Source organism: Mesoplodon mirus (assembly GCF_964341445.2).
Source record: "Mesoplodon mirus genome assembly, chromosome: 15".
Lineage (NCBI taxonomy): Eukaryota > Metazoa > Chordata > Mammalia > Artiodactyla > Ziphiidae > Mesoplodon > Mesoplodon mirus.
The window spans coordinates 21,116,845-21,130,033 of record NC_138991.1 but is presented as its reverse complement, the minus strand read 5'-3'; the positions used below and the strand labels follow the sequence as shown (position 1 = coordinate 21,130,033).

Genomic DNA, 13,189 nt, shown 5'->3' with positions numbered 1-13,189 from the left:
CCCAGCTAGGTTTAAGTAGCATCATCTGTAGTGAAGTTACTTAATGCACTCTGCTGACTTTCTTCAAAAGTCCTTGGTATCCAGAGGCATAAGTAAAAATTTTGAATGGTGTGGAGATTGGCTGGGTGAATAAGGAAGAATAAGGAACAACACAGCTATGTTACATGCTTAGAAGAGGGTATTAAGATGTCAGATTTGGGGATTTAGTTTTGGTTGGGAGGTAGATGAAGCCAGAAGGATGCTAATGGCTTGGGGAAATACGGGGAGGGGTTGTTTGCCTTTCAGTGATAGTACAGGGGAGTAGGGGTACGGGTGAGCTGTAGGAAAGGAATTTCAGGATTGTAGCTCTTGAAAGTCCAGCACATCTGAGGTGCAAAGTGTGTCATGGATGGCCAGAGTTGTGAAGGTTGAGGAGGTTGTAGGAATATAAGCCAGACTGTTCACCAAAGAGGGTGGAATTTTAAATAGGATGGATCAGAAGGGAAGCAGAGGTAATTCCAAGAGTATAGCAACTAATGCATATGGTTGTGGACTTCAAAACATGAGGGAATCACTGCAGGATGAAGAGGGACAGGGATCTGGCAGAGAGCAGCAACTCTGCCCCCTTTCTTGCCAATGTGAAGGAAAGCAGAGACAGAGTGGTTTCACTTACAGCGAGGAGATGAAGGAGCAATTTTTGAGGTTGTAGGGACATGTTTTGGGTATTTGTTTTAACCTTGTAACGTATTTGCTTGATTGTATGCTCTTGGTTGTACTGAATTGAAGCTCAGTGTTGATCACTGAAAATTATCTTCATTTATTTTGTTGCTTTATTTTCATTTAAAACTTGATTAATTCTATTACTTTTATGATAATTCCCCAAAAATGAAATGTTCGGTTTATTTCAGTTAGAAGAGAGACATGAAAAATTAAGGAATGGCATGGCCCAGCAGATTGCTTATGAAATACACCTTGAACAACAAAGTGAGGAGAAATTGCAGAAGAGAAGTTTTCCTGATCCGATTACAGATTGTAAGCCCCCACCTCCTGCCCAGGAATTCCAAACAGCACGCCTTTTCCTTTCACACTTTGGATTTTTGTCCTTAGAAGCATTGAAGGTAATTTCTATAAACTTTTATGAGTAAATATATTCATAAATTAACATTCAGCTGCTGATAGCTAAAGCATTTTTATGAAAATAGAATTTTAAAAAAACAAAAACTGTTTAAAACCTTACCCTTCATACAGGAAATGAAATTCCATGATGCTGTAGATTATAATATGAGCTCCAAGACAGTTTTCCCATGAATATATTTAGAGTTCTGTCTGAGGGGACTGCTTATAATATAATAATATATGCGCCTCTGAATTTTCCTAGGTAATGTAGGACTCAAATCACACATATTAATGAAATCTATAGATAATTAGAAAAAAGAATATTAAAACCCTTCCCCAGTAAACTTTATTACTGAAAGTATGGGCTACAATTTACTCTGCTCTTTTATGCCACTTTTAAAAAGGAACAAGTATAAGTACTTCTTATGTTGTGCAGTTCCTGAGATCAGACTGTCTAGGTTTATGTCCTGGCATCACTACTTGCCAGCTATGTGATCTTGGGCAAGTTGCCCAACTTTTCTGAGTCTTAGTTCCTCATCTATAAAATAGGGGTGGGCTTCCCTGGTGGTGCAGTGGTTAAGAATCCTCCTGCCAATGCAGGGGACACGGGTTCGAGCCCTGGTCTGGGAGGATCCCACATGCCGCAGAGCAACTAAGCCCTTGCGCCACAACTACTGAGCCTGCGTTCTAGAGCTCGTGCACAGCAACTACTGAGCCTGCGAGCCACAGCTCCTGAAGCCCGCACACCTAGAGCCCGTGCTCCGCAACAAGAGAAGCCACTGCAGTGAGAAGCCCGCGCACCGCAACAAAGAGTAGCCCCCGCTCGCCGCAACTAGAGAAAGCAACGAAGACCCAGTGCAGCCAAAAATAAATAAATAAATAGATAAATAAAATAGGGGTGATAAGGGTATCCATCTCATTATGATCGTGTCAGGTGCTTCATGTAGTAGGTAGTACAAAGTCAACCAGCCTGTAAGGTAAATAATGTCATTATTCTTAATTCCATTAAAACAATTTTACAAGGAAAGTAATGGTATCTCTATTTCACAGATGTGGAAACAGGGCCTCAAAAATGTGAAATGGCTTCCCTGAATGAGGATTTAGAGTTTGTACTAAGGCCTGTTTGTTTTGAAAAGCACAACTGACGATTGCCAGGCAAGAAGTTGCTTATTGCACAAGTTGCCCCCTGCCCTTACACGCCAACAGCTACTTGGTTAAAGGCCATTTAACTTTTAAGGAAAACGGGGGAACATTGCTGACTGAGTTTGGATTTCAGCATGTAGATGAAAAATATTTTATGTTGTAGAAAATTGAGTTAGTGGTGGAGAGTAAAAAGTAAAAAACTCTTAAAATGCAGAAGAAAACAACAGAAAGAGGAAAATAATGAGAAATACAGTGGTAAATATGGAAGGCCAGGAACAAAGATACAACCTACAAATGATTAGTAGTATTCCTAGTGGAGAAAATTGAACAAAGTAGAAGCAGTAAATTAAAATATACTAGAAGAAAATATTACATTCTGTGGACTGAAGGGAGACAAGAAGAGCCTTAACAGGCCTGTCTCTGAGATTGCAGTTTTCCTTTCATGTTATCTATTCTGCTTGAAATTTTTAAGCTTTCAAGGAAATAATTCTCATGCTTTCTCACCTGGTTCAGAACATAGGAAAAAGGGACTTCCTTGGTGGTCCAGTGGTTAAGACTCCGCACTCCCAATGCAGGGGGCCCAGGTTCGATCCCGGAAATTAGACCCCGCATGCCACAACTAAGAGCCCGCATGCCGCAACTAAGAGCCTGCATGCTGTGATGAAGATCCCGCGTGCTGCAACTAAGACCCAGCACGGCCAAATAAATATTTAAAAAAAAAAAAAAAAAAAGAACAGGAAAAAGTCAGAAAGTAAACTGGTTTGTTTTATGAATCTTAGCTTATCTCTAATAACTTAAACTGGACAGCACACACATACGAAAAAGCTATAAACCAATCTTTACTTATGAATATATGTGCAAAAGTGTTAAGGAGAATGCTAGTAAAACTGAATTCAGCAGGGTGTTAAACAAATTAACTTCTACAACCAAGCAAGGTTTATCCTAGGAACTCAAGGAGAGTCAGTTATTGGTAAATATTACTAAAGTTATTAAGAAAATAATTTGATCCTATTTTAGCAGATCAGTCAATAAAACAGTCAGTATTCAATAGAATAATATTCAGTCTGATTTTTAAAATGTGAATAAACAAAAAACCAAAAACTTAGCCAGGGCCAGTAATGTAGATCTCAGTAAATGGCAGCCTGTTTAGGAAACAAGATGGAGAATGAGGAAACTAGAACCACCCTTTGTTAAAAATCAGAGGTAAAGGATATCTACCTTGGCCACTGTTTAACACTGAGAGTTTTTTAGTTAATGAAAAGTTATTTTAATTTTTATTTTATTTTTAATTAAAAAAAATTTTTTTTTTTGGCTGTGTTGGGTCTTCATTGCTGCACGTGGGCTTTCTCTAGTTGTGGCGAGCGGGGGCTACTCTTCATTGAGGTGCGTGGGTTTCTTTCTCATTGTGGTGGTTTCTCTTGTTGCGGAGCACGGGCTCTAGGCGCGTGGGCTTCAGTTGTTGCAGCACGTGGGCTCAGTAGTTGTGGTATGCGGGCCCTAGAACATGCAGGCTTTAGTAGTTGAGGCACGTGGGCTCAGTAGTTGCAGCAAGTGGGCTTAGTTGCTCCGTGGCATGTGGGGCCTTCCCGGACCAGGGATTGAACCCGTGTCCTCTGCATATGCAGGTGAATTCTTAATGACTGCACCACGAGGGAAGTCCCTATTTTAATTTTTAAATAACTATAGATTAACAAAGTTTTTTAAAAAATGTGAAGGGAGGTTCCCCCAATGGGTAACATCTTACATAACTACAGTATAGTATCAAAACCAGGAAAGTCAGTGAAATATTAAAAGAAACTAAAAGGAAAAAAACCATTGGAAAGGAAAAGACAGTTCCCAGGTAATATGATTTCTAATTAGACAGCCATAAGAGAATCAATAGAATGTTTAAAGTAAATGAGAAGATCACTACACACAAAGTACAGCTATTAATGACTGTGGCTCTAATATCCAGTTAGAAATATGATGCCAAAATACCTCAGTTACAACTGCGATATTGACAAAAGTTATTCTAAGAAAATGTATTAAAACACAGACCTAGGGCTTCCCTGGTGGTGCAGTGGTTGAGAGTCCGCCTGCCGATGCAGGGGACGTGGGTTCGTGCCCCAGTCCGGGAAGATCCCACATGCCACAGAGCGGCTAGGCCCATGAGCCATGGCCACTGAGCCTGCGCGTCTGGAGCCTGTGCTCCATGGCGGGAGAGGCCACAACGGTGAGAGGCCCGCGTACCGCAAAAAACAAAAAAAACAAAAAAAACAAAAAAAACACAGACCTAGAGGGAAAACCTTTAAAGTTACTAAGAGTTGAGAGATATAAAATATATGCATGTTATGTTCCTGAATCAGAAGATCATCCAGAAGAACAAGCTGATGAGATAGCTTATTTAAAAAGCAAAGAATGAGGAGCCTTTGTCCTATAAGGTGTATCATAGCATGCTGCAGGTCTGCAGTTCCTTATCCATGATTTCAAAGTGAAAAATGAAAACTAGAAGATCTTTTGTATGTTTGTATAAAATTAACTTAGTGGAAAAATCTGACCTGAATTGATGTGAGCCTATTTGTAGTCTTACTTATTTCATAGTGTGAATAATACTCTTCTGTTTGACTGCAAAAATAGTAATGTTTTTGATGATAGGGTGTTGCCTCAACCCTTGTTAGGAATGTTACATAATGGACTGGAAGACCAGGCTCACGATCCTTGCTATTGTAGAAGAGAGTAATCCTTGCCATCTCTGGGGGATGCTTTCCTGAAAAATATCATGGATGGCCCAACCTGCTGGGCAAGATCAGGATCTCAAAGAAGATAAGGGATGGGGGGAAACAAAACAAAAAATGCCTTAAAAAATTAATAGACTATTTTTTAAAGCAGTTTTAGGTTTGCAGAACAATTGAGTAGAAAGTAGAGAGACTTCCCATATAACCTCTCTTCCTCCACACACATAGTTTCTCGTATTGTAACATCTTGCATTGTTATGACACATCTGTAACAAGTGATGAACCAGTATGGGATGGATTATTAACTGAAGTCAGTAGTTTACATTAGAGTTCACTCTGTGTTGTACAATTCTGTGGGTTTTGACAAATGCGTAATAACATGTGTCCATCATTATAGCATTATACAAAATAGTTTCACTGCCCTAAAAATCAAGTGTAGTCTTCTTATTCATACTTCCTCCTCCTTCCCCCACCCAACCCCTGATTTTTTACTGTCTCTACAGTTTTGCCTTTTCCAGAATGTCATATAGTTGGAATCATATAGTATGTAGCCTCTTCAGATTGGCTTCTTTCACTTAGCAATTTGCATTTAAGTTTCCTCCATGTCTTTTTGTGGCTTGATAGCACATTTCTTTTTATTATTGAATAATATTCCATTGTGTGGATGTATCACAGTCTACTTATCCATTCACCTACAGAAAGACACCTTGGTTGCTGCAAGTTTTGGCCATTATGAATAAAGCTGCTGTAAACATTTGTGTGCAGGTTTTTGTGTAGACGTGTTTTTAATTCATATGGGAAAATACCAAGTTATGTAATTGCTTCACTGTGTGGTAAGACTATGTTTAGCTTTGCAAGAAACTGCCAAATTGCCTCCCGGCATGGCTGTACCATTTTGCATTAAGCCCGGCAATGAATAAGAATAAAATACATATAAAATTTTTTGCTAGAAAGCTTGATATTTTATAGAGAAAATAGGATTTTAAATTATATACATATTAAGATTTCAACTGTCTTTCAACAGAAAAAGGCAAATAAGAGAACTGAGAGGAAGTACACAAGCATGTTAAATAGTTTCTATAGTTTGGGATTATGGTTGTGCTTATTGCTGCCACTTTATAATTTTTTTTTTTACTTAATGTTCATTAAACCATGAGCAAGTATTGCTTTTACAATTAGAATGATGAATTTCTCCTTTCTTCCTTTGGCGATAGGAACCTGCAAATAGTCGTCTACCTCCTCACCTTATTGCACTTGACTCCATGATACCTGGATTTTTTGATGACATTGGGTATCTGGATCTCTTGCCATGTCGTCCCTTCGACACAGTTTTTATTTTCTATATGAAGCCAGGTCAGAAAACAAACCAGGAGGTAAGATTTCTGGATTTTGGGGGTAAATTTTTATGCTGTAAATTTTATAAACCCTTGAGGTAATTCTTACACCGGTTGAGTTTCCTTAGCTTTCTAGGAACTGAGTGTGAATAGAAAACAATAAGATTCTCTGAGGCCTCCTTTAGAATGGCTGAGACCTGCCTTCCCTAGCCACAGGGAAGATTTAGATTAATTTCCAGCTGCCAGCCAGTGGCCTGCAAGTTGAATTTGACTTACTTATTGCATCTTGACTAAATTTTCAAGTTGTTTATTTAAAAGTTTCACTTCTGAAAAAAAATTTTAATTGGAAGAAAACGAGAACTGGCTGTCAAATCAGTTTCTTGGCACTTAGAAGAATATGAAGGGATATGGGTGAACTAAACAGGTACACTTCTAAGGAGATGATGTGTTTAAGAGATGATATGTTTAAGAGATAATGGCCTGGCAACGATGCCCAGTGGATTGAGAAGTATTCGACGTAACACACCACATATTTTGACTTTATTAGGCCTCCAGATGGCCTTGCCATTGATTAACATTGTATGAACTACATCAGTGATCTGTGGACTGGCTGCATCAAAAGTTACTTGGGAGAGCTTTTAAAAATAGTAATTCCAGGATCTTATCTCTGCTGATCTGATAGAGAAGTTCTAGAGTAGGCTAAGAGAATCTTATGTTTTAAGAGATTGCCCAGGTGATGTTGATACACTACCCCTCTCATTTTTAATTTGTAGAAGATTTCTCCTTTTTCTTCCTCTAGCATTAGGTTTTCAACAGAAGCACTGTTGCTATTTTGGGCCGGATAATTCCTTGTTATGGGAGCTGTTCTATAGGACATATAGCAGCATCTTTGGCCTCTACTCACTAGGTCCCAGCAGTGCCCCACCAGTTGTGATATCAAAAATGTCTCCAGACATTTGTCCCCTGGAGAGCAAAATCACCCCCATGAGAACCACTGTTTTAGAACAAGGGACTTTTCTTTCTGAGGCCCAGGAATTAAGTTTGGTACTTGGTGAAGAGGAGAGACCCTTCTGGTCACTTCATTTTTTCTGGAATGGTTGCATTCTCTTCTTTGGACTAAGAGAAGGATGTTTTCCCACTCATTAATTATTGGATTTGTAATAGGTTTATACTTTTTATAGCATTTGTCAAGATTTGTAAGTAAATAATCACATACCTATGTAATGTTTTTCACTAATCAGACTCTGTGAAGGCGGGGACTTAGTGTTTTTTGTTTACTTTTAGTAAACATGTCTAGCTCAATAATTACTTTGCTAGGGAGGGAGCTAAAGGATTTTCTTGTATTATCTCACCTAATCTTCACAACCATCATTGTTACTCACTTTATAGATGAAGAAACTGAAGCAGTGGGGTTAAGAAACTTGCCCGAGGCCCAGCCGGGATTTGAACCCAAATCTGTCTAACTTGGAAGCATGCATTTTTAACTACAGTGATATATATAGTCCCCAGTTTATTCTAAGCTTGGGCTTGATTTATCAGACACTTCAAAGTGAATCGATTTTTATGAAGCTTATTTTGATATGCTCTTTTGTTTCCTTCATTATATCTGATGATTGGTATGTATTTCAGATTTTGAAGAATGTGGAGTCTTCCAGAAATGTTCAGCCACATTTCCTAGAATTTTTGCTCTCCCTTGGCTGGGCGGTAGATGTGGGCAGACACCCTGGCTGGACTGGGCATGTTTCCACCAGTTGGTCTATTAACAGTTGCGATGATGGTGAAGGACCTGAACAAGGTAAAACTCATATGTTCATTTGTTTTTTCTTGTTTTGTTACTCTTGGCTTTTCCCCCTTTACTATTAGTTTGTAGTCTTATTAAAAAAAACAAGCAGAGGTATAGAATGGAAAAGTCTCTTTCCTCTAATCCTCACAGGAGGTCACTTAATAATTGTATAGTCTTCCAGACATTTTCTGTTAATATGGGGAATACTTATGTACATGTATATATAAATGAATGTATATGTTATATACATATATAATGAGTTAATTAATATAAAATTAATGACCTAATTATCACAAGGTTAATAAGTTCCTTTTTTTGTAGTGTGAGTGAACAAATTCCATTTTCTATAACAATATTATAATAAATTTAGATTATAGCAAACAGTGCAGTTTCCTAACAAGTGTATTTTGTCTAATAAATATAGGTTTCTATTAACAGATGTGTTTTTTAGACTTTGTGGCTGTCATTTAAGTTACATTCTTGGGATATTATATAAAAATCTTTGTAGTAAACAGCTGACTGTCTCTGAGAGATTCATGCCTATCTCTGCAAATCCTCCTGAGGAACTATAATCAGGATAACAAGTACCAGAGCAAGTATAAGTTTAAACTTAAGGCCTTTGCACCACCTGGCTAGTGCTTTTTGTTCTGGGGGCTCTTGAAATCACTGGAAAGTTAATAATACCTCTCTCAAGCGGGTAATGCCTGTGTCCAGTGCTTTGAATTAGCAGAGTTTTTCTGTCAACAAGATTATACTCTCTCAAGGTTTCCCATCGAATATCATTGTGACCTGTAACTTGTAATTTTTTCTACTTTCAACCAAGGTTGAATCAAAGTATTTGAGGATATGTTCTAATTTTATTGCCACATAACCTTTAATATGTGCTTGAGTGTATCTATAGACTAAGTTCTCATAAGTAGAATTGATAAAGGATTTGCACATTTTTTAGTTTGATAAATGTATCAGTTGGATGCTTAAGGTTGCAGGTAACAGAAAACCCGACCCAAATTGGCTTAGATTTTGAAGGTCATTTATTGCCTCATATAACTGAAAATTCCAGAGATCAGTGTACATTTTTTGTTGCCATTTGATCAGCAGTCCTGTTCTATTTCTCTGCAGTTTTCCTTTAGCTCTCTTTTCCATGTGTTGGCTGTGTCCCAGCCTGGCTTTCCTCATAGTGCAAATAAGGCAGTTCTAGGCTTTACATTCACATACCACACTAGTCTGAAGAGGAGAGATTAGCTGAGTCTCAGAACCTCCCTTCTCCCCAAATCCTGAGATACGCAGTGATTGGACCACCCTGAGCCTGTCCCTGTGGCAAGAGAGATGGAATGATCCTGACAGAAACAAACAAGATAGAGGAGGGGAGGGTGGAGTGGATCTTGGGGCAGTAACCACAGTGTGTACTGCAGTAGACACAAGTGCCTGCCCAGCATCTAAACCGGGAGTCAGCAACTACAGCCCATGCCTGTTTTTGTAAATAAAGTTTTATTGGATCTCAGCCACGCTTCTTTATGTATTATCTGACTGCTTTCATGCTACAACGGCAGACTTAAGTAGTCGTGGCAGAGACCATATGGCATGCAAAGCCTTATTTACTGTGATCCTTTGCAGAAAAAGTTTGCTAACCTCTGGTCTAAACTTCCTGTTTTCCACATCCTCACCAATTTAGGTGTCTTCTGGTCTGTTAGGTGAGGAATTTTCTATTTTTAATTATGATTGAGTTTCAGCATCTTCTCATATTTTTATTTCTTACCCGAGAACTACTTGTTCATTTCCTCTTCCCAGTTTTTTGTCAGGTTGTTGATCTTTTATGTATTACTGGCAGGGCATTGTGTCCATTTTTTTTTTTTTACAACTTTATTGGAGTATAATTGCTTCACAATGGTGTGTTAGTTTCTGCTTTATAACAAAGTGAATCAGTTATACATATACATCTGTTCCCATATCCCTTCCCTCTTGTGTCTCCCTCCCTCCCACCCTCCCTATCCCACCCCTCCAGGCGGTCACAAAGCACCCATCTGATCTCCCTGTGCTATGAGGCTGCTTCCCACTAGCTATCTACCTTACGTTTGGTAGTCTATATATGTCCATGCCTCTCTCTTGCTTTGTCACAGCCTACCCTTCCCCCTCCCCATATCCTCAAGTCCATTCTCAAGTAGGTCTGTGTCCTTATCCCTGTTTTACCCCTATGTTCTTCATGACATTTTTTTTCTTAAATTCCATATATACGTGTTAGCATACGGTATTTGTCTTTCTCTTTCTGACTTACTTCACTCTGTATGACAGACTCTAGGTCTATCCACCTCATTACAAATAGCTCAATTTCGTTTCTTTTTATGGCTGAGTAATATTCCATTGTATATATGTGCCACATCTTCATTGTGTCCATTTTAATTGAAAACTATACTAGCTCTCAGGAGTGTTACTTTTTTAATTCAATCTTGCTGGCTTAGAGCAGATATTATTACTAAACTGCCTGTACACTTTGATATTATATCACTGATCACTGGGGAAAGTGGAACAGAAGCAAAGCTGAGGAGCAGTAGAGAGAGACCAGGGACAGGAAATGCCTTGAAAGCAAGAGTACACACACAGGCAGACATCTGTCCCCCTTCCCTTCAGAGGGACTGTGGCAGTCTTATCCCTTTTGATTACTGTTACCTCTTCCAAAAAGACTGTTCCCTAAATCCGCCTTATACAGATGAGCTAAAGGTCCTGCTAATCAGAAGTGGTCTGGGGCTTCCCTGGTGGCGCAGTGGTTGAGAGTCTGCCTGCTAATGCAGGGGACACGGGTTCGAGCCCTGGTCTGGGAGGATCCCGCGTGCTGTGGGGCGACTGGGCCCGTGCGCCACAATTACTGAGCCTGCGCGTCTGGAGCCTGTGCTCCGCAACAAGAGAGGCCCCGATGGTGAGAGGCCCGCGCACCGTGATGAAGAGTGGCCCCCGCTTGCCGCAGCTAGAGAAAGCCCTCGCGCAGAAACGAAGACCCAACACAGCAAAAATTAATTAATTAATTAATAAACTCCTACCCCCAACATCTTAAAAAAAAAAAAAAAAAAGAAGTGGTCTGATTTAGAGTAGTTTCAGAAAGTATGAAATTAAGATTTTATGATTTAAAGTTAGTGTACGTGCACCACAACTACTGAGCCTGCACTCCAGAGCCTGCACGCCACTACTGAGCCCGTGTGCCACAACTACTGAAGCCCGTATGCCTAGAGCCCGTGCTCCACAACAAAGGGAAGCCACCACAATGAGAAGCCCGTGCACTGCAACAGAGTAGCCCCTACTCGCTGCAACTAGAGGAAGCCCGCACACAGCAACGAAGACCCAATGCAGCCAAAAATGAATAAATAAAATAAATTTTAAAAAAATACAACTTCTAATTTAAAAAATAAAGTTAGTGTAAAGACATTTAATGAACATTTATGGTTTATTCTTCTTACACATTAATTGGTTCATGTTGGAAATGTACCTTCTATTTATTATCACTTTATTAACCAGTTAAAATTTCAGGAAGCAGGATGATACTGGTTTTCCCCACTTTTTAGAGCAGTAATGTAGTGTTTCTCATTCCTAGATGAAGTGATTTCCTCTGAAGATGCTGGGGCTAGCATTTTCAACGGACAGAAGAAGGTGCTGTATTATGCTGATGCCCTTACAGAAATAGCTTTTGTGGTTCCTTCTTCTGTGGAGTCCTTAAGTAAGGGCATTTTTTGTATGGAACTATTTTTGTATTCACTGGTTTGTGCAGTAGTATTGCATTGGGGGAGATTCTGAAGTCATCTTAAGACATTCTTCAGCTTCGAAGGCATGATAGCTTTTAGATTATGCAGAGGTACAGGATGTTATCCCCTCTTAACTAAAGGAAGGTGGTTAAAAACAAGAAGACTGGGCCTCCCTGGTGGCGCAGTGGTTGGGAGTCCGCCTGCCGATGCAGGGGATGCGGGTTCGTGCCCCGGTCTGGGGGGATCCCATGTGCCGCGGAGCGGCTGGGCCCGTGGGCCGTGGCCGCTGGGCCTGCGCGTCCGGAGCCTGTGCTCCGCAACGGGGGAGGCCACAGCAGTGAGAGGCCCGCATACCGCAAAAAGAAAAAAAAAAAAAAAAAAAAAAAAAAAACAAGAAGACTGGCTCTCTAATAATTTTTAAATAAAGGAGATCCACTTTGGCCCATTTTTTAACTTTTTAAAATCTGATTAATACATAGAAGCCCTATTTTCCAGTTTATTCATTTCTTTCTCTAATTATGAGTAAGCTCTCACCTGCTTCCCTGTTTCCATGTGAGAGCCTTTATATGGAACCCCAGAGAATCCTGCAATTGGAAGGCTCTCATGATGGCATCTGGCTGATCTTCTAACACTGAGGAGGAGAAACTTCAGCCTAGAAAAGGTGGTGATTAAGCCTGTTCTTCTCAAGGATCAGGAGTGATCATTACTTCTCAGTCTGAATTCTTAGTCTTATTTTGCCTAGAACCTTTGCTTCCTGCAAATTAAACTCATTTCTTTGTGCCTGACCAAGCAGTAGGTGGAAAACTTCAGCTTCTTCATTGAGACCATCCATAGGATAGGATGCTGCACATCACACTTTGATGATCTCATCTCTAGGCTAATGACTTTGTGTGTACTCTAGCCTACCTAGGCAGCCTCCTAACCTTTGTATTTGGACCCTTAATTTTGCACTCTAGGCCCCTCTCTGTCTCTTACTCTGGGGCCAGTTGTGTCCCTGGCAGGAGGGGCCTTCCATGTTCTAGGTCAGTGTCTTAGCAGCTGTTTGCCTTCATGTCAAGGCTGTGATCTACCACCTGATTCCAGAAGCCAGGCCCCGTCTGTCCTCTGTGAACTGAGTCCCTGCCTGGTGTCTCTGGCCCAGCCTGTTTGCACCAACTCAGTAGAGCCAGAGCCAGCAAATTATGGCACACAGGCAAAATTCAGAACACTAAGAATGGTATTTACATTTTTAAAGGGTTGTAAATAAAATACAAAAAAGAATATGCTGTAGAGACCTGTATAGCCAGCAAAGCCTGAAATACTTATTACCTGATCCTTTGCAGGAAAACGTTGCCAACCCTTGCTCTAGAAGCAGTGCTTTGCTTAAGTGACTTAGGTTAGACTGTTAGCATA

At 40.0% G+C, this 13,189-nt stretch overlaps 1 protein-coding gene across 2 annotated transcripts in view; it reads left to right on the top strand.

Moving 5' to 3' along the window:
- RALGAPB (Ral GTPase activating protein non-catalytic subunit beta) overlaps positions 1 to 13,189 on the top strand; it is a 101,788-nt gene that overhangs the window by 78,356 nt on the left and 10,243 nt on the right. For both annotated transcript variants that reach the window (XM_082645565.1, XM_082645564.1), the window contains exons 22-25: positions 888 to 1,097; positions 6,167 to 6,325; positions 7,916 to 8,081; positions 11,650 to 11,772. In XM_082645565.1, the coding sequence (XP_082501691.1) occupies positions 888 to 1,097; positions 6,167 to 6,325; positions 7,916 to 8,081; positions 11,650 to 11,772 (658 nt within the window). The remainder of the gene's footprint in view (positions 1 to 887; positions 1,098 to 6,166; positions 6,326 to 7,915; positions 8,082 to 11,649; positions 11,773 to 13,189) is intronic.